The following is a 19255-nucleotide window of genomic DNA, read 5'->3' as shown; positions in this document are numbered from 1 at the left end:
TGAAACGGCTGGAGGACAGCCAAGAAGGAGACATCAACCCCATGTCCGCACAAGCGTGGCATTACAATCTGCTTTTATGAACACTCAAGACCATTACCCAATCCCTTCACACTCCAGGCGCCCGACTATGAAAACGCTCGGCAGAAATCGATTACTTCACCTCGATGCCCCACGGGTGCTGCTCATTACCGTACATGATATCCACGAGCCAAGTCTTGATCAACCTCGCATAGATTCCGCTCTGGCCATCAGCCATTGGGATATCGTGGTCGATGCCGCGGAAGTGAATGAGGCCGACCGGGGCAATGAAGAAAGCAGTCCCAGCAGCAAAAGCCTCCACCAAACGACCTTCCTGCTTAGCAGCAACGATATCATGCATCGTGAAGCGCTGCTCCACAACTTCAACCTCCTCGGTCTCATTGGTCTTCTTCGCAAAGCGCTCCTTCGCCAATTCCAGCACAGAAGCACGAGTCACACCCTCCAAGATGATCCTCTCCTCCAAAGGTGCCGTGATCAACTGAAGCTTTCCCGTCTCCTTCTCCCTCATCACAACGAAGAAATTCGACGCACCAGCCTCAGTCACCCAACACTCCTTCCCAAAAAGCCACAGCACCTGATCAAACCCTCTACTCCTCGCCTCCCCCTGCGCAACCAGACTAGGCCCATAATTCGCTCCAAGCTTCGCATACCCAAACCCTCCGGGCCACGCACGAATCGTATCCTCATTACTCGCCAACAACTTCAACCCCTCCTTCGCATGCTTCGCGGCACCATTCAACGCCGGCGGCATCGACTTACTCATATCGGGAAAACAAGCCACAATCACATACAAAAGCGCCTCCCTCGGTCTCTGCACCCCCAACGCAGCATCCGTAGCAATAAACGTCGGCCGAATATACAAAAAATGCCCCGCCCTCTCCTTCGGCAACCATTTCTCCCCATCCGTCGCACAAAGCGTGACAATCATCTTCTCCAACTCCCGCGGCTCGAAATCCGGCAACGCGATTCTCCTCGCACTTTTCAACATCCTCTCACAATTGCGTGCGACGCGGAATAACCGGAGTTTCCCATCGTAGCCGCGGTAAAGTTTCAAGCCTTCGAAGCATTCGGTTGCGTAGTGCAGGACGGAGGCGGAGGGCATGATGGCGAGGGGACCGTAGGGTTTGAGTTCCGGTGCGTCCCAGCCGGTTTCGAGAGTCCAGCGTGCCGTGACCATGTGGTCGGTGCAAGTCTTTTGGGCTTTTGTTTCGGCGGAGTCCGGGTCGGGAACGGGGCGGGGGGTGCGGGTGTAGGTGTAGGTCATTTTCGATGTATCGGGGCCGGCGCTTGGGGAGTTTTTGAAGGCGTGCTTGATTCCTGCTTGGGTGAGGGCGGAGGCTGATGTTGAGGTGGGCGTGTTGGCACCGGATGTTTCCGGGGTGAGGGCTGCGGGGGCCATTGTTGTTGTTTTTCTCTTGTTGTATGCGAATGGAATGAGTCTTCCAAGAGATGATGTTTGAGGTTGCAGTAGTGAAGAAATTTTCTTCTGAAGTGCTCGTCCCGTCCCGGTTTTGTTGTATGAGTCAAGTAGCGATGGACAACAAAAGACGAAAGACGAAAGAAACTCAGGGAGTAAAGTAGGGAATCCGGCAGGCAAGTAATAATAAGCCAATGTCAATTGACGTATGACTGAATGAAACGGCCGAATAGCGGACAGCGGACAGCGGTCAAAGCAAAGCAATCTTTATGCAAGGAGTCATACTAACAACAACCAACCACAGTTCATGACTCCTACTGGCTAGCTAGCTGGCTGGTTGGCTCGGGAAAGCGACAAGACCGAAATGCATGCACATTGATACGCGGTTATAATTTATGCAGGTACGGCTTTATATGATCTTCGATGCAGCGTGAGGCATTGGGTTTGATGATGTGTGGTGGTAAGAAAAAACTTCCTTGAGCCGAGCGGGTATTCATGGCGTTAGTTGTTTGCCCGAGGTGGCCGATGTCGCTGGGGGGAGGCTTAAGCCGAAGTTGATATCTCTATCATCGAGGAACTACTATGGAAGCACGTAACGGGTGTATGTCAATGAAGCATGCCGTCTTGTTGGAACGTCAATCTGTTCTGCAACTTCGAATCCAGAGTGCAGTCTATCATACACGCCTTACGCTGCTCTGGGCATCTTTCGGAGATATGCAGTGAGCAGGATACCACTGGCTTATCAGGATTAAGGGGCTCAAAGACGAAGATGAAGTGGGATGATGATGTACACATTCGTTTCTGACATATCAGCTATATCCACTGTACATGTTAAGCCGCGCGGAACCGCAGCTAGATAAAATCTCTGCTTCACAAAATCCTCCCGCCAGCGCCTGCCTGTGCAATCGAAAGGGTATCATGTGGTTGTAGTCGTTAAGTCTGTCGTGTCGTTTGATTCTTCCTCCAATTGTGCCGTCATTATTGCGAAACATATGTCATAGATTCATCCACAGTTCTGGCTGTCAAGCTGAGGCTCGCTCATGTCCTACATGAGACCTCCGAGCGTCAGTTTGCCCAAGCCTGCGATCTCGCCCTTCATACCTGCGCGAGTGTTGTCTTCGAACTCGCGGACGAGGTTTGATATCAGGATCTTTCGAATGGCTTTGTCCGCCTTCGCAAAGGCATCGCCGACTGCTGCAGTGCAGCTGTCTGGGCCACCAATGATCTCCATGAGCTTGGCGTACACATCAACCAGTGTATCACAGAGTGTGCCTAGTGTTGTGATGAAATCTGGTTCGAAAGGAATGTGTGGCGTCAGCAGGTATGCAAATTCGTGTCCGCTGGGGTTGATGGGCACGCTCATGTCCTGTGGTGAGCCGACATCAGACCCTCGACCGGAGTTCGAGACGCCTAGAAGCTCTGCCTGCCTCGTGTCGATGGAGAGATTGTCCGGGGCGATTGCAGTGCTCGATCTCCGACCCTTGGTGCCACGACCACCAAAGCCCATCCCAGACTTGAACATTGAGCCCATCCTGCCTTTGCTTACAGCATTCCCGCTTGCATCAAATCCGCTGAGATTTCGATACTCCTCAAATTCTGTGAGCAAGGCCGACAGGGCTTTGAGATACTCCAGCGGCGTTCCTGAGTTCATGTCCAAGACCGCTGGGAGACTGTATCCGAGCAAAAAATAATTCGTGGCCCTCCTGCCGAGCTTGTGGTGCGCCATCGACGGAATAGTGGCCAACGATGCTTGCGAATAGTGGTACATATTGAAGTGGAACATGTCACCCTCGTGTAATTTGCGCAGATACTCGATGGTTGCCATGCGCTTCGTCGCGGTTTCCTGCATTTGTGTGTATATTGTATTTGGATTGAGAGGTCCCCCAGGCATGCTCGTTGGCAGCGACGGCGTTGGCTGGAGGGGTGCTCCATTGCTGTGCGATGTAGAGATGTCTCTCACGACACTGTTGAAGCTGGTTTGAGGATGGAGGCCGGGTCGATGGTCGGCAGATGGCTTCCTGCCTCCCTGGACAGGAGCCGGCGGTGGTGCGGCCAACATGGCAGGCAGAGTGTTGGTACGATGGATTGGCGGCGAAGAGGCAGCAAGGTTCTTCAGATATGTTGGTGCGGTGAGCTCCGGAAGCGCCTCGGTAGACTTGAAGCTGCGTGAAAGGCCTTTGGCACTCAACGACAGCTTCCTCCTCAAACGCGGCTGCTGTGCAGCGGCAGGCGCAGACGGTGGAGGCAGCGGCGACTTGAGGACGTCGACGACTCGCCCTTCGTCGTCGCCGACCGGACTGGCGGAGCTCAGCGGGGTGAAGTCGTTGGCAGCGCTGCCTGTCTTGCTCTTGTTGCCGAGAGAGGAAGCTCCGCTGCTCAGCGTCGTCCTGTGGCTTCGCACGCTCAGACTCCTCTTCAAATCCTTGGCGCTGCCGGTCACCGTCGTCGTCAGGCTGAACAGGCTGCTCTCGCGGCGGTGGGTGACCGCTTTGCCGCCCGTGACTGCACCTCGCTCGTCGATGTGCACGGGGCTGGGGTCGCTGGGGGTGGGGATGGGGGTGGCGGTGGGGGTGGTGTCGAGGGTCAGGGCGGCGGTGGTTGCGTCGGCATGCGCGAATGCACTGCTGCTGCCATGTCTCTTGAACCTCGCAAATACCGACGCATGTCCTCCGCTGCCACTCGACGAAGTCCCGGCCGCGGGCATCTCAAACCATTCCAACCCACACCGAAACGCAGCCCCCTACCCGCACTTCCTGGCGGACTGATGCGGTGTGCCGATTCCCCTGTCCACCCAACGGCCTGGGACTGTGGTGGCTTGCGCGCAGCTGTGAAACAAACGATATTTTCTCCCAAAGAGACCTTTCGCGCATCTTTTGATTGGGCTGCGGCATCAATCTCCAGGAGCATCACTTGGCGCAGAAGGCCACGCCTCGGGCATGGTGTGCAGTAGTGTCTTTTATATGCAGGTACTGAGTCGTGTATGACGCCAGCCTCAATGCCATCCATCACATCTGACAATGGACATCTCAAATACCACCATGTTCACACTCCCGATCTCATTTCATGGCATTGAAGTAAAACTCAGTGTGCTGCCTACCAAATCATCGGGCAACGTTTAAGCATTGCAGGCATCGAAGCCCGTCCACATCATGGATCATGGGTCGTGAGGGCTATCGGCTGAGCGGCCGAGCTGGAAGCGGGAAGCTATGGAGCCTGGACAGCAACCAGCTTCGAGGCCTGCATTCTCGACACCATCGACTCATGAAAAAAGCACTGCCGTTATGGTGGGTAGCTGCGCTTTCCCAACTTGCCATCCTCTGACTACTGGCATTCAGACTGATCAAGGTTTGTCATGAAGAGATATGGCAATCTGCGACAAGACACATGAAACGCTACCCGGTGAACTCCATTTGAGCCTCAGCCTTTCCGACCAGACGTCTTGGTCTATGGAGAAGTGCTTGAGCTGGACAATTGGAGCCATTTAGTCGAGGCTAGAAAGACACGAGTCGAGAACAGGCCATTAATACCCACACAAGAGCAAGCTTGAAGCGGCTTTGATCGAATGAGTCCCACACAGAGGCAGCATCTGTTCTCACAGGTCGATTAATTGAGCCGTCCAGACTGCGAGTGCGAGAACAAACCTCACGCACTTGATCGCAATCTCGGAGAAGGGAGGATTACATCATCTTTCCTCACATCTGCCTGCGCAGGTCGCGCTGGCCAATTCAATGCCTAGCTGTCATTCATCGCCGGCTCTGGCGCTATCTCCGTCACTTCGTATCCCTCATCAATAATGCGGGCGGGCATCACATCGTTCACATGCCACGGTCCGAGACTCCGAGGTCAGACTCCAGGATACAAGGTGAAACTTTTGCGCAAGACCAAGATCAACCCTGTAACTATCAATTATCGACTTCACCCAGGAAACCGTCCCCCACGCGAGACACTAGAATAGATTATGCCGCTCTCCGTCGGTGCCGAACGCATCAGCAGTGCTGAATAACACGCAAGAAAGTGCATGATATTGGGTAAGCCTAGCCCTTGTTCCATGACTGAGCCCTAAGGCCGACTTGTGGATTCAAGGTGGCGCCACTTGCCATACATATCTCGACCGAAGAGCGTTGGCATCGAACATGTTAAGCTGGTCCATGCAAAGCTGTTCGATTTGTCGACTGAAGATGCTCTCACACCCCGCATTCTCAACAAACGAGCTTCAAGCCAAGGATTTGCAGAAGAAGGGCTGCTATCGAACCTTTGAGCCATAAGGCCGTGCAAGGTCGTGGTGGATCACTTGGTAGCCATACCGAGCGCGAACTCTTGCGCCAAAGTCCCTAGCAGCGACGTCAAGACCATGATGGGAGTCTAGCTGCAGAGCTTCACGCGTCATTTGAGCCGTCTAATTCTGCGTGCGGATTCGGCCTATTCTTTCGAGCTGCCGCGCCCTTGAAGTTGTAGTTCAACTTAGACTTCGAGGTATCTTCGATGTGTGAACGACTGCCGCTCGTCGCGTTGCTTCTTAGACGGTTCTGCTTGTTGCGATTCTGTTTATTCTGCATCCGCGCTTGGGCATATGGGTCCACGTTTCCCTGGGTCTGGCGAGCAGAATCTCCATTGCGTCCGTGAGACGGTTGTTGATGGTTGTTGTGGGCATTGGTGCTGCCCTGCGGACGGTGTGTAGCATTCCTGTTGGGCTGATGTTGGTGGTCTCCTGCATGGTCATTTACTGGACGATGTGGCCGCTCTTGTTGCTGCTGGCCGGAATATCTATGTTGGGGTCTGAATTTACGGTTGGAAGCGACTTGCGCTCGCCCATCCTCCTGTATTCCACCCTGTCTCGTGGCCTGCTCATCGCGAGTCTGCGTTCGTCCTCGTCCAGCACTTTGATCTCCGTTACCGAATCGGCCTCCAGCATGTTCATTCCGACGAGGAGGCATGCTCTTTGGGCGACCATCAGCATCCGAATTTCTCAACCTAGGCGGACCCGATGGAGTATCTGGATTATCTGGACGAAGCGGCATCTTCAATGGCCGAGGCTTAGGGCCGTTCTTCTGCTGCTGCTTACGAGGGCCTCGAGGAGCAGTAGGTGGCGGTTCATTTGAGCTGCCGCGAGAATCGTCTGGTACATTCGCACTGCTGTCAGGATTATCGATGTCCATCTCTTGTGGCTCTGCTGGAGTCTGTTCAACGCCAGAGAAATTACGAGGCCCCAGATTGAGAGCTCGCTCAGCATCGAGCATGTCCTGATCCACCTCCCCGTAGGTCAGAGAGCTTCTACGCGGACGAAGCTTCCAAGAGCCGTCAAGTGTAGGCAGGGTAGTAGCTGGCTTCGCCTCCTTTCGAGGCTGCCTCGGGCGCTCGTCTGGAGCATCTCGCATGGCAATGTTCTGATCCCCATTCTCTGGCTGCATACGGGTTTTGCCCTTTCCCTTCGAGTTGGCACGTCGGTCTTGGTCGTTCGTTGGAGCGCCGCCATCGATCCGCCCAGCACCAGATCCTCCAGAGCCTTCAGACCGGTCGTGGCCGAAAATCATCGGACGACGATCAGCTGAGGGGCCAGTTGGAGCTCCAACAGGAACACCAGTCGAGGCTTCAAACATCGCGGTATCTCGACTTCCACCTGTCGTGGCGCTGGCAGCAGTGTGGACATTGCTTTCTCTTCTAGCCGTGCCTGGCTCGCGTCCAGATGGGGTTGCGCCTGCCATGCCCTTATCACCACCTCGGTCTCTGCCCTTGCTACGGTCGTTCTTTGGCCCGGTAGGAACATGCACCGGAAGACCATTTGCACCACCGGCGTTGCTCATTGTGTCCTCAAGCGCCTCCTCTGCACCATCAACTAATGTCTGAGGTTGGGGCGCTGGACGTTCCTCCTGCAGAATCTCGGTAGGGGCAATTTCCAGCTCTTCTGCAGTGATTCTCACTCTGGGCGCCTGTCCTGCTGATGCTGGCGCTGCTGCTGGCGCTGCTGATGCTGGCGCTCTAGCCTTGATCTCAGTCTCTGCAAGCATTGCTCTGAACGTTTTTAACGCGTGTGCTGCAGGACCATCTGAATCATCATCGAAATCCTGCATTGTCTGGTCGCCGTCGCCATCAACTGCGGTCGAGGATTTGTTCAGCTCGTCCAAAAGTTCGCGCACTCGCAGACGTGAGGTCCAGCGATCGAGCCAAGAGTAAGAATTCGCGAATTTAGCGGCCGCTCGAAGAATCATATCCAGATTGCTATCCGCCCGCTGGCCAGCCACACTCGGGTCCATTTTTCTGTCACGGTCAGCGATCTCGCATAGCTGTGTCAGGATAGATATGTGGGCTCGGTCCAGGTTCTCCTCATGGTGGTCATTCTGCCGCAGCCAGATTTCGCGAGGAACATCGATTCTGATCATTTCGCCTTGAACGGAGTGACGATGAATGAAGTAGACGCCGTTATGGGAGACTGGGTCGATGATGAACTGCTCGACATATCCGTGGACTTGCTCGTCTTCTTCGAGACCTCCGTCATCCTCAACATCTTTGGCTTCTTGCCCGTTCGTGGCATCGTCATCTTTGCCTTCTAGGCCGCCTGCCCCGAAATGCAAGCCTCTGTCGTAGAGCTCCATGGCTTCTTCGTAGTCAGACTTCTCCTGGACTTGGATGCTGTTGACCGCAGACACCGGCGCCAGAAGAGGATTCGCTGCGGCCGGCACATAAGCAATGCTCGCGATTTCTTCGTCATTGAGAGCCTTTACAACGGTTGGTCTATAGTCATCAAGGTATCCCGCGCCCAGTACATGCACGAGAGCAATGCCGAATTGTTTGCGCTTCTGCCGGACTCTACGTGTCTCCATACCATACTCCTCAACGCTGAGGATATCGCCAATTGAGCGGCGCTTGCCAAGTACTTGAGGACGATCATCGTGAATGCCGGCATGTGGGTCGTTCTTGATGAAGGGAGAACGAGCTCTGCAATGCTTCATATTACACTTGTGATGCGTCCACCGACGCTCGCCATTATATGGCAATGGTTGGGATGGGGTTGCTGCTGGTACTGTAGACTTCTTCCCACCGTTGAGCGCATGGACGACCGGCTCTGGGGAGGTGATGTGCGACTGCTCAGACTGTGGCAATGCATTCTCCACCTGCGCTGGCTCCGCTGGTGTCGGCTCGATATACTGAATGGCCTCGGCATGTGGTTGCTCCAGGGGCGACACGTGCTGCGAAGCAAGATTCTCAACCTCATTGGGGGAGGTGGGCATGGACTGATCCTTATACTTGCTATCGCCGGTCGCGCGTGCACATCTCGGCGCTGGAGGATCTTCAGACTCGGAGGTATCTGTCTTCTCTGGTGCGACGAGCAGACCTTGTTGTGGAGCTGCTTTTCGAAATGCGCGAAAGCGTTCTAGATGCTCAATCTTGCTGGCCTTGCCCTTCCAATGGCTTGGTGTCTTGCCGTCTTGGAGTGATCGACTCTGTGGAGCTGGCTCGAGATACTTCGCCCTGTGAGCGTCGAGCTCTGCATCATGCTTATGGACCTCGTCGGTCCAACGCTTGATGTCTTTGAGCAGTCGATCATACGCGCTGCTGGCCGAGTGCAAATATTCAGTGGCGCCGCTCTCGACCGCTGTGTCATATTCCCAGCCAGACGCTTGCTCGAACTGGCGCACGCGGTCGTCATATTGGCTGTATGCGTACTGGAGCTTTGCGCTGATCGCCTTGTCCTTCTCATGAATTGCGTTCCGGGGCCGAACACTACCCGCCTTAGCAATGCGCGAGGTATCGAGATGCTTCTTTGGAATTCGAGGCGTCAAGGTCTCTTTGCGGATGCGTTGGTCTTTCTTCACAGCCTCATGTCGACCATCAGGAATGACTCGAACGCTGCCCTCCTTCAGTGGCATACTGTTCTCCAAGCCCGGCTTTCGACTCGGCGTGATGATATTCGAGGCATGCTGGCGCTTGAGTCTCTCAGCTTCTTTGGCAACTAACTTTCTAATCCATGCTTTGCGTCCGACGGCGTCGCTCTTCTCCGGCGCCTCTGGAGTGTTCGGAAAGTAGACCGTTTGCTTGGGCGTGGTTGTGTCCTCGTCTGTCCAGGATCCTGGCATCCTCGAAATTCGCGCTTCCTCTGCACGCTCTGCTTCCGCCTCTTTCTCTTCAGCGAGACGCTTTGCGATCTCTCTATCTTCCTCCGCCATCTGCTTCCGAAAGTACGCCGACTTCTTGCGCATACCGGTCTCAGACCGATTGGCAATGAAGAGGCGAGACATCTTGTCGGTGTTGCTTATGCAATTGCGAGTGATGTTCGCAATGCGGATCGCTGTTGGTTTGGAAAAGAGTAAGGGGAGCGTTCGTGCTGTTGAGTCTGCCAATGTTTTGGAAAAGTTGCTATGAGCACGATGTATCCGAGAGCGTTAAGTTGGGCTTGGGGTTCGTGATGCGGAGCCTGAAACGCGTCGGCAACCAATGAGATGGCTGGGGGCCCACAATTTTCCGAAGCTTCGTGAGTGAATGATTCCACGCTCCTTACCCCCAAACTCACGGCGCACTGCGATGATGCGCAACTATACTTGAACTGAACGAATGTATATCGTAGATGCGGTGGAGATGGTGAGTTGGTAAATATACAAATCATGGTTGCATTGACAAGTCCAGGACCGCGACTCGACACCAGCGCCTGCGTCGATGCATCGCCCATAGTGTCAGCTTCGGCTACAATAGCCCAGACCTCAGCTGGAGTTACGTTGACATATCTGAGCATTTTATAACCTTCGAGATGCTGCTCGTATGTTACCGCAGGACGAAGCTGTGCTTTGTTTGTCTGGATCAGTCTCAACAGCTCACAGTTAGAGAACGATGTCTCGCTTTCGCACAGTCTCTGCTCAACTGCAGCAGTCTTCCCTAGTGTCTTGCCTTGCTCCAACACGCCTGCCTTGGCTGTGGACAGAAGCTCTGGGTTCGAGCCTGGCTGATCGTCGCTCGCGATGGAAGCTGGCTCTACAATCTTCTTCCGCTTGGGCCTAGGGTCTTCATCCGTGGCCGAGTCTCTTGTGTGTACAACCTCATCGGGATAGGAGGCAGATCGAGTCTTCCCTATAGCAGAAACTTGCCGTCGATACATGTCATCAGGATCATCGTGATCTATGACCGCGTCTGCACGGCGCTTCAATAAGCGACTCCAGGGTCAGGTAATATCCCAACACTGGGTTACATGCGTTCACATTGAATCGGCTGTTCCGGCATCGCAAGTGAACGAATGCACCAGAATAGCCGAACGTACATATATGCCTTTCATGGGTCATCGGCATCAACTCCTTTGACCTCCTCACATACAGAGCACAAGGCATTCCGTCACTCTTGCAGTCCCCATACGGGTCAAAAGCTGGTTGGGATTGGCAGGTTTGATCCATATCTCACTCCTCGGTTTTGCAATCTCCTTGCTAGCGACCGAGAGACGCATTGGAAAAGGAGCAGAAGAATTCACAATCCCTCCAATTATCTTTATGCAACAAGCTCAGCTCTTCTTTCACCTCTATCGACACTTGACCAAATAAGCTTTGGCTCGAGTAATGGCCACAAACTGAAAAGCGACAGCACATGTTACTTTTCTGGAAGGATTGTATCGATGTTTGCCACCGTAATGCAATGAAAGCGACTGAGGAAGTCATGATCCGTGAAGAAGAAAGTCGAAAACAATTCGTTCCAAGAGTTGTGAATATTCATGTAGTATATACGCTACGCTAATCCGCTGGTATCGTCGTAATTTTCATGATCAAGAATCGTAATCATATCTCATCGTTTCTAATCCATAATACCCTTCTTTCCATCTCCATCACTATCCTTCATTGGGTTGAGACGGTCGAGGAGGGAAGGCTTGCCGTTCTTCATGCCAGTTGCGGTAACACCCCCAGTACCGCCAGAAGTCGCGGCAGAAGTGTCGCGGCCGGTGATGCTGTCTGGTAAGTCCTTGTATCGGTTTCCAGAGTAGCCACCGTGAGTGCCGTCATTGCTAGTCGTGTTGTGCACGCCATTGTGTGCGAGCTTGTCAGCGCCAGCAGCCACACCTGTTCCTACACCGGCGCCATTGGTCTCGCGGCTGCGATCACTGGTGAGACCGTTGCTGCCGTGGGTGTGGTTACCGTTGGAGGTGATGCCAGCACCAGCTTTGTGGACATCATCGCTGGAACCGCTGATTGGCTTTGGGCAGCCATTGAAAGCATCTGAGCGCTCATCACGTCCATTCAAGGCGCCGCCCTGCTTCTTGTAGTCTGCCATGCTGACAGCTGGTAGCTGAGAAGTAGCATGATGTTGGGCTGCGTTGTGGTGAACCTCATGGATTGGAACGGTGGTGTGCACAACGTGTGGCTCGATAGTCTGCTTGTTGACGACAGGTTGAATGGTTTCGTGCACGTGGTGGTGCACGTGCTCGCCAGTAGCGACTGGCTGGGCGGTAGTGGTGTGCTGACCCTCTACACGCTCGGTGGTGTCCTTGAACTTGGCGGCTTCCCGGTCAAGAGTGGACTTGACCTTGCTGTGGTCATCGTGCTCGATGTTTCGGTGCTCAACGCCGACAAGATTGTGGTGATGCTTCTCTGGAAGGACCTCGCGGTCGTGCACAGGCTGAACACTAGTGTGGTAGTGATCTTGGTGCACTTCCTTGTCAATGGCGGTGGTCACTCGATCCTCTTGGTTTCGTGTGACTGTCTCGTTCTGGACTGAAGGTGCTACTTTCTCGTGCACAGTAGTGTCATGGTGACCATGCTTGCTGGTGAACTTGTTGACTGCTTCCTTGGCGGCTTGCATGATTGCTAGATTTGGGATGGAATGTAGAGTGTGGATTGATGGATAATGATATGTGTGAAGATGTGGACAAGTTGGTGAGAGGAGACATATTATGTACTCACCTCACAAACGACTTGTACAACAACGTCATCATGAAAGATCCAAGACGCGCTACGCCACGCCAATCCAAGAGGGTGTCTACGCGTTTGGTTGGCAGGCAAACAGCAAGCTTGATTTTCCTGAAGAGATCGGTGTAGATGAGGCTCGATCAGAACGGTGATGCAGTCAACGGCAGTTTGACCCAGACAGCGGTGCCAAAGCTGGACGATCAGGCCAATACGGGCAGCTGTGCACCGCACACCCGAGAAATTGCTACATCATTGTGCTGTCAAGCTGCTATCGCGGCTCCATTGTGCATACTGTGCAAGCCTATCGTGCCAGATCGCAGAGGGCTCCGGACCGAACTGCCCACTCTCCAGCATGAAGTCGTAAGCCATGGACCGGGGTATCCTCGGGACAAGACATGTGAAGAAGCTGCCATCTGCAGGCGAGGCTTGGTTGATGATCTGCTGAGATCTGGATCCGCGGGGGTCCCAGGGGGGGGGGGGGTGGGTTGACATCGCTGGCAGGGTTCGGCCAGGTTCCTGGGAACATCTCCAGGTTTCCAAGATGGTGGCAGTCCTGGTGCGGTGGATGGATCGTGGAGGGAGGTTCGCCAGATCCGCCAAGCATGTCAAGGGCGCCGTAGACGCCTGACGTGTTGCAGATCGCGCGGTATCGTCTGAATCAACGCATCATCGGAGCCGCCGCCGAGTGGACCATGATTTACCGTGACCATACTCAGGAGCGCCAACGTCATTTGTTCGCGAGGGCAGCGGAACACATCTCTCGCAGGACGCAGAAGCTTTGCACTATCAGCACTGATGGCCTAGTTCTACCAAGCGAAGCCATGGATTTACCAAGTCGTCACTTTTCCTCCGTCAGCTGTCAGCCACAACCGATGCACGGGAAGGGCTGGTAGATACCCGCGGCGGTAGACTAGACCACCCAGTCGTGACATGCTGGGAAGTGAGTGAGAATGGCTGGTGGTGCTTCTGTCCAGCCATGGCACAGTAGGTCATGGCTTTTGTGCTGTTTGCTGCCTTTACCCACGCCTGGTAAGCAGACTGTAAGCAGCGTCAATGCCGTCGTCTCTCAAGCAGAAGTTGTTTTACGGGCTGCACCAGAGCAAGAAGAGTGAGACCAACATCTCTGCTCCACAGCCGATTAGTCCAGAAAAGGCTGGAGAAAACACAGGATCAAGGAAGAGCGCGGAAGGTGGACCATTCATACCCAGTCCGAACGGGAAATGGCAGAATGTGCAGAAGCAGCCTGACACAGCAGGACACAGAAACTTACCAGAGGCTTTGCGATACTTGACTCTCAACGATGAGCGTCTCCGAACCTCGACCATCGATCGCAGCGACCCGGAGCTAGCCACGGCAGAACATCGTCGGCAAGAGTCGGGCAATACATTACACTCAGAGCAATCGCAGCGACCCAGCAGTGATTCGAGCAGGTCGCGGGGAGTTCTCGTTGGGCCAGTTCAAGATCCATATGCGGAAGGATACGCGAACAAGAACATCTCGCGAGACGAAGCTATCCTTGCTGGAGACCTGAACGATTCAAGAGCTATCCGGGCGGCGCTGGAGAAAGAACGACACAATGTACAATCTGGACATCGGCGAAGTGAGTCGTCTGAGGTCAAGAGGTCGCGCAGACACGCGCCGATCGTCGAGCCAGACGAAGACCTCTACTCTGGAGACGTAACAATTCCCGCGAAAGCTGTCCCTGCTCGCAGCTCATCTTTGCAAAAGTCAGCGGAGCCAGCTTGGCCTCTGAGCGGCGGCAACGACGATGCAAGCCAGATAGAAGCGGCGAGCCGAAGCAGTCCAATTCAAAAGACGTCACTACAACCAGTGATACCAGAAACCACCGTGTCAAGCCATTCAAGAAATTCAAGTCGACCAAACCATGGACACCGTTACAAAACTTCAAGTGCAGACTCACAATCCGAAAATCCCAACTATCCAGTCTACAACTCTTCGAGCCCAGTCTCGCTTGATGGAGTAGTAGATCTCACCAATACCGAGGACACTAGACAATACACCTCATACACCCCAGCAGTAACACACAACACAACAATCGTCAACACCCATGAAATCCTACACCAGCCAATCACACGTGAAATCCACAACCACGACGTCTTCCACCGCGTCCTACCAATCCTGCAAGTCGAAGTCCTCCCTCCTCGCCACTACGTTCCCCACCCAAGCCTCCCCGGCTCGCTCCTAGAAATCTCACCAAAACAGATCTTGGGAGGCGAAGAAGCGCACTGGAAAATGCAAAAAGTCATGCAAGAAGCTCTCGACAATAATTTGTCTCTTCAAAACTCGAGCAAGGAGCGGTTCACTGGTAGGAGGCCCTTCACGGCACGAAGATTTGATGGTTCGGAAGGAGATTTCAAAGCTTTGAGGGATGAGGATGGGTTTGCGTATACGGAGCAGACTTGGGTGCATTTTCCTACGTTGCAAAATGGTGGGATGGAGACGGGGCAGACGGAGGCGTTGCATTTTGATCAGAAGGGGAGTATGAGTGAGTTTGATTTTGGGCTTGGCAATAGGAACCGTGACAGTTATGTGCATAGCGAGAGGATTCAAGATGGGGAGGGATTTGAATGGATTTGAGGCGAGTGACGTAGAAAGCGCGTTGCATTGCATAGCATCGGATGTCGATTTTGTAATTTTAGTGTAGTATATCTTGCATCATCTTCCTGTAATCAACTCGATACCTTCCAACTCCCACCTGACTCTCGAGATCCTCCCATTACCCATGAGCCAGACCTCTCTATCCTTTCCAGTCCTATCAGGCATGCACCTCTGTGATATTGATTGCGAATACGGGCGCTCGATGGAAGTGGTATGGCATCACAGCAGCATATCGATTCACGCAACCTACTCCGCCTGATTCTGGACCGCACTTCTGATCACCTGTGTTTGCACAACTGGTGGCTCTAGTTGAGTTGCACCAAAGCTGATGAGTAGAAGTGCAGTCAGCAGGATGTCCAGGTGAGCCATATCAAGTAGCAATACATGCCGGAGGAAATCCTGTACGCGGCCATGTTTAGAGAAGCAAATTCCCATGCTTATATTGAATGGCCGTAATGACCTGCCATAGCAGAGACAGTAGCCTCCAAGTCCGACTCATGGCATCTGCGGCCAGACGTAGCGGAGGGATGATCGTGGCATTGACTTGACCCGTGCAGCTTTTCAGGTTTTCAGGTGTCCTTGGCGTCATCGGTAACGAGAGTAGGGATTGCATTCGCATCACCCTCAGGTAGGCCGTGGGCCGAAGTGATGTTCAAGTCCGCCAATGCTCCAAGTTCTGCGTGCTTGCGTGTGAAAGAATGAATCGTTTCGATTCAGGCGGCATAGGCGTCCTCAATCTTCAACCACCCATGCTTTGACCTCGCCATCATCACCGGTACTGACAATAATCTGTTCGTCATCGAAAGTCTTGCCTTTGTCGTAGCGTGGACACCACACAACGTGATTGACCTCGAAAACATCATGCGCATTCTCGATCTGCGCAATCACAACCCATTCTGTAGGCGAATTGGCCTGATTAACAGCATCGTTCGCCTCCGGAGGCGGCGTCAGATCGGTCATCTCGGTGTCTTTGCTTTCGCCGGATCTCCACCTCTCCTCATACACAAAGATCAAACCGTCACTACCTGCGCTCACGACTCTACCAGTCTTCTCGCTCCAGCTGATCGAGTATATTGGGCGTTCGTGTACTTGTGGTAATCGTGCCTCTTCAACCCACTCTTCCTCAAAGTCGTTGTTCTTCCAGATGGTCGGCATGCGGCCTTGTCCAGTTGGCGCTTCTGGCTTGTCCTTTGGTATTCGTCGCCATACTCGTATCGTCTTGTCGTCTGAGCAGCTCATTAATCTGGGTCCAGCCTTCGTCCTCTCTTCTATGGCCTTTTTCTGCTCATCGGTACTCACTTCTCCGTTGGTAACCTTTCCCACCCGACTCGCAGGCTCGAATTCTACCCACCACACTGTTCCTTTGTGGCCATCGAGCAACGTACAACATGCCCAGTCATCTATATCCTCTCGCCATAGCCGGATTCTGTCGTCATAACTCCCACTGGCCAACAGCTGCTCTTCTGGATGCCAAGCAACGCATTTCACATCGCCTTCATGGTCCTGCAGCACCGCCATGGTCTCGAAATTGTCTTCATCCAGCTCTTCCCATACCCAGACGCTCTTATCTCGGGAACACGTTGCCAGTAGAGGAGCAGTCGGACAGAATGCCAAGCTCTTGATCTCCGAATCGTGCCCGTCGAGTATGACCTCTAACCTCCACTCATCATCATCCTCATCACCATCTTTGTCCCCGCCTGCCAGTCCGCCAGTGAAATCAACCTCGTTACCGCCAGCTCCAAGCCCGCCTACACTCCCACTTCCCGCGCCCTCCTCCCATCTCTTCCAGATCCCCGCGCTAGCATCAAAACTGCCCGTTGCCAAAACACTCTCGCCCACGCTATTCGGCTTCCATGCGCAGCTCCTGATACTGCGCTTGTGCCCACCTGATATCACAGACTGTTGTTGGAAATTCTGGAGCGAATACACGCGGACTGTCTTGTCTGAACATGCCGTTGCGATTATCGGTAGATGAGGATGAGGTGTTGAGAGCCAAGTCCGTGTATTGCAAGGCGGCGCAAATGTAGCGAGTGGCTTCAGTGTGGGCATCGTGCTCTTGAGATTTGCCAGCGGTGATATGCGAGGTGTGAGAGCACATGGAGCTGTCTGCTTTCTGGCATTGATCGAGCTCGAGAAATTCTGGATGACGCAGGGTGGGGCCAGCGATCTCGGCTCAGGCGAGCCATGCGAGAGCGAGAAATGGTCAGCAGTCGGTCAGGCTGCGCTCAGGAAAGCTACCAGAAATTCACACGAGCACGAATCTGGAAGTTGCAATGCACCCAGATCCCGAGCTACGGATGTCAAGATACCGTGCATCTCTTCTACCTTTTCGAGTAGCTGTGCATGCATGCGGATAGGGGCAATAGATCGTAGAGGACTATTCTGTGATGCGTTCCTGCTTGCCAGCGTCTGCATTACCATGTCTCACGGTCTCTCTGATGCTCTGTGCCCGTCTCCTAGCGTCTACGTACATCATCATTTCAGTATAGCTTCTGGGAATGACTTTAATGTCCTTCTCCACTGTAAAGGTGTAGTTGAACTGTCCTGTGGGCTTCGCCGTACCATGTTCAACATCTCGAACCTTTGTGTCAACTCGCACCTGAACACGGGTGAGCTCTGACTTCTTGCCGCTTTGCTCTGCCGGGTCATTCTGTCCAGCTACAAGAGGAGGATCGGTATACACCACCGTAGAGGTCATGTACAGCACCGATCCGACTGGCACTGGGTTTTGAAATGTCGATGGATCTAGCGAAACGAAGGTTGGCCTGGTATGCGCGAAACTGGCAGCACAACAGAAAGCAAGCTCAAATGTTTGCTTCAGTAGATACCCTCCAAAAATCATAAAGTGATGTCGATTGCGATACTAAGAAGTGTCAGCAGATGTCATTAGTGAGGAAATGCGCTTGGCAACCAGATGAATCGATTGGCGCTGTTCCAGCGCGACAGGAGGGCTGCAAGGCGGGAGTTTGCAGGGCGAGCGCTTTGGCTATTCGCTTCACTCACCTGTGGCTGCATGATGCTGGCTGTCCTAAGTTGGGTGGCATCCATGAAATGAGCATTGGCGGGCTTTCGAAGTGGATCATGAGGATCATGGTACTGCAGCTGCTTTTGCCATATTGCGTGGATGAGATCACTTTCCTCATCGTTGGGCGTCTGCTTGAGGAGAGACCTCTGTGCCAATTCTTTCCTCAGCTTGCTATTCTTCTCACCGACCGCAAACATTTTCTTTTCGTCTTCTGTGTCGGTTCGTACTGGAGCAATGTTGACCGGCTTCTTCGTTGCCGGATCAAGACAGACCATAGTGGTCTTGGCTGTGATCATAATGTCTTCTGGCTTTGGCTTTTGGCCTGCGGGAGGAGCCTTTGCCACCTGTAATGTGATTTCCATGCTGCTACGTCCAGAAGCGTATGTCACCTGTCCGCTGTACTCTAGGTCGCATACTTCTGTCAGAGGATGATTGATCGTGATTCTGTCAAAAGCGGCGGTGACGGTCGTCACTCCGTCGCCAGTATGCTTGTAAGCCACGACTCCGGCAAGTGCATCAAGGTCCATGAGGATGGTTCCTATGCGTATATGGCCGGATGCATTCATGTATGTGTCAAGCAACCAAGGTTCTTGCGCAAGCGGCAGAACCTATACTTACCGCATCAGCCACGAGGATGCATAGCTCTAGGTCTCCAAGAACATACAACGCTGTGATACGAGTCGGACATCTTTTTGGGCGAGAGATTACGATCTGTGGGAGTCTGAGTAGGTGTTGAGCCTTCAATAATGCCCTGGCCCTGTTCTCGAAATGCTTCAACCCATGGCTTCTGGACGCGCTCGCCAGTCAAGGCCCGGAAGACACCATCTGTACTCCGGCGATTGGAGCTTGCAAACTGGCGGACATGTTGTCGCAGAGCCCCAGTGCATTGTTGGCGGCACAATTGCCGCAGCAGATGTCCTTTTGAGGCCATGTTGGTTGTGTGTGTAGTTTGGAGAGAAACGCGGTGTCGAGAGAGCAAGGGTGAGGACGCTTGGCAGGCATCGGGAAGTGTCGGGAAGTTTATTGTATGCGACTTCCTTCAAGGATGAACGCCTGCAAGTGCTCCCATCAGACAATCACAAAACAAGACATGCCACCAAGATGACCGATCTCAATGGCCGAGTACGGTATCGATCTTGGCGTTTTGAATCTGATCTCGCCAGGTTCCAATCTCACACTGCAGGCCACGAGCCGCGCATACATTGCTTCGTCCGGAGAGGACGCGAATGATCCCGCCAGACTTACAATCGCAGCACTGACATCAAGTTCATCGAGTCGGCC

At 53.5% G+C, this 19255-nt stretch overlaps 9 protein-coding genes across 9 annotated transcripts; 2 read left to right on the top strand and 7 right to left on the bottom strand.

Annotated features, from left to right (window-relative positions):
* Positions 1 to 25: 25 nt before the first annotated feature.
* Positions 26 to 1668, bottom strand: MYCFIDRAFT_162874 (uncharacterized protein). Its single transcript, XM_007926455.1, has one exon. It carries the CDS (start codon positions 1436 to 1438, stop codon positions 152 to 154), a length of 1287 nt encoding a protein of 428 aa, XP_007924646.1. The 5' UTR covers positions 1439 to 1668; the 3' UTR covers positions 26 to 151.
* Positions 1669 to 1879: 211 nt separating this feature from the next.
* Positions 1880 to 2457, top strand: MYCFIDRAFT_173086 (uncharacterized protein; the record flags this gene model as incomplete). Its single annotated transcript, XM_007926454.1, has 7 exons — positions 1880 to 1886; positions 1922 to 2048; positions 2072 to 2090; positions 2120 to 2175; positions 2232 to 2286; positions 2313 to 2355; positions 2387 to 2457. The coding sequence occupies 7 exons, from the start codon at positions 1880 to 1882 to the stop codon at positions 2455 to 2457; spliced, it is 378 nt and encodes a 125-aa protein (XP_007924645.1).
* A 44-nt stretch (positions 2458 to 2501) lies between these two features.
* MYCFIDRAFT_195192 (uncharacterized protein) lies at positions 2502 to 4160 on the bottom strand (the record flags this gene model as incomplete). The annotated part of the gene is made up of 1 exon (XM_007926453.1): positions 2502 to 4160. One exon carries the CDS (start codon positions 4158 to 4160, stop codon positions 2502 to 2504), a length of 1659 nt encoding a protein of 552 aa, XP_007924644.1.
* A 450-nt stretch (positions 4161 to 4610) lies between these two features.
* MYCFIDRAFT_173084 (uncharacterized protein) lies at positions 4611 to 11143 on the bottom strand (the record flags this gene model as incomplete). The annotated part of the gene is made up of 21 exons (XM_007926452.1): positions 4611 to 4700; positions 4731 to 4773; positions 4794 to 4826; positions 4853 to 4919; positions 4960 to 5008; positions 5032 to 5077; positions 5103 to 5188; positions 5231 to 5291; positions 5326 to 5349; positions 5376 to 5496; positions 5527 to 5628; positions 5661 to 5667; positions 5709 to 5787; positions 5837 to 9657; positions 9689 to 9785; positions 9819 to 9919; positions 9963 to 10583; positions 10624 to 10832; positions 10869 to 10919; positions 10951 to 11000; positions 11025 to 11143. 21 exons carry the CDS (start codon positions 11141 to 11143, stop codon positions 4611 to 4613), a joined length of 5877 nt encoding a protein of 1958 aa, XP_007924643.1.
* MYCFIDRAFT_210763 (uncharacterized protein) lies at positions 11139 to 12264 on the bottom strand. Its single transcript, XM_007926451.1, has one exon. The coding sequence runs from the start codon at positions 12221 to 12223 to the stop codon at positions 11222 to 11224; it is 1002 nt and encodes a 333-aa protein (XP_007924642.1). The 5' UTR covers positions 12224 to 12264; the 3' UTR covers positions 11139 to 11221.
* A 1119-nt stretch (positions 12265 to 13383) lies between these two features.
* MYCFIDRAFT_195189 (uncharacterized protein) lies at positions 13384 to 14928 on the top strand (the record flags this gene model as incomplete). Its single annotated transcript, XM_007926450.1, has 1 exon — positions 13384 to 14928. One exon carries the CDS (start codon positions 13384 to 13386, stop codon positions 14926 to 14928), a length of 1545 nt encoding a protein of 514 aa, XP_007924641.1.
* Positions 14929 to 15006: 78 nt separating this feature from the next.
* MYCFIDRAFT_207135 (uncharacterized protein) lies at positions 15007 to 15675 on the bottom strand (the record flags this gene model as incomplete). The annotated part of the gene is made up of 4 exons (XM_007926449.1): positions 15466 to 15675; positions 15270 to 15443; positions 15119 to 15231; positions 15007 to 15093 (listed from the first exon to the last, which is right to left on the bottom strand). Exons 1-4 carry the CDS (start codon positions 15566 to 15568, stop codon positions 15007 to 15009), a joined length of 477 nt encoding a protein of 158 aa, XP_007924640.1. The 5' UTR covers positions 15569 to 15675.
* A 6-nt stretch (positions 15676 to 15681) lies between these two features.
* Positions 15682 to 17051, bottom strand: MYCFIDRAFT_152288 (uncharacterized protein; the record flags this gene model as incomplete). The annotated part of the gene is made up of 1 exon (XM_007926448.1): positions 15682 to 17051. Exon 1 carries the CDS (start codon positions 16996 to 16998, stop codon positions 15682 to 15684), a length of 1317 nt encoding a protein of 438 aa, XP_007924639.1. The 5' UTR covers positions 16999 to 17051.
* Positions 17052 to 17299: 248 nt separating this feature from the next.
* MYCFIDRAFT_152284 (uncharacterized protein) lies at positions 17300 to 18905 on the bottom strand (the record flags this gene model as incomplete). Its single annotated transcript, XM_007926447.1, has 3 exons — positions 17300 to 17812; positions 17953 to 18582; positions 18639 to 18905. The coding sequence occupies 3 exons, from the start codon at positions 18903 to 18905 to the stop codon at positions 17327 to 17329; spliced, it is 1383 nt and encodes a 460-aa protein (XP_007924638.1). The 3' UTR covers positions 17300 to 17326.
* Positions 18906 to 19255: the final 350 nt, after the last annotated feature.

The sequence above is a fragment of the Pseudocercospora fijiensis genome (genome assembly GCF_000340215.1).
Source record: "Pseudocercospora fijiensis CIRAD86 unplaced genomic scaffold MYCFIscaffold_3, whole genome shotgun sequence".
Classification (NCBI taxonomy): domain Eukaryota; kingdom Fungi; phylum Ascomycota; class Dothideomycetes; order Mycosphaerellales; family Mycosphaerellaceae; genus Pseudocercospora; species Pseudocercospora fijiensis.
The sequence above is the reverse complement of the archived record's forward strand: the minus strand, read 5'-3'. Positions and strand labels throughout refer to the sequence as shown.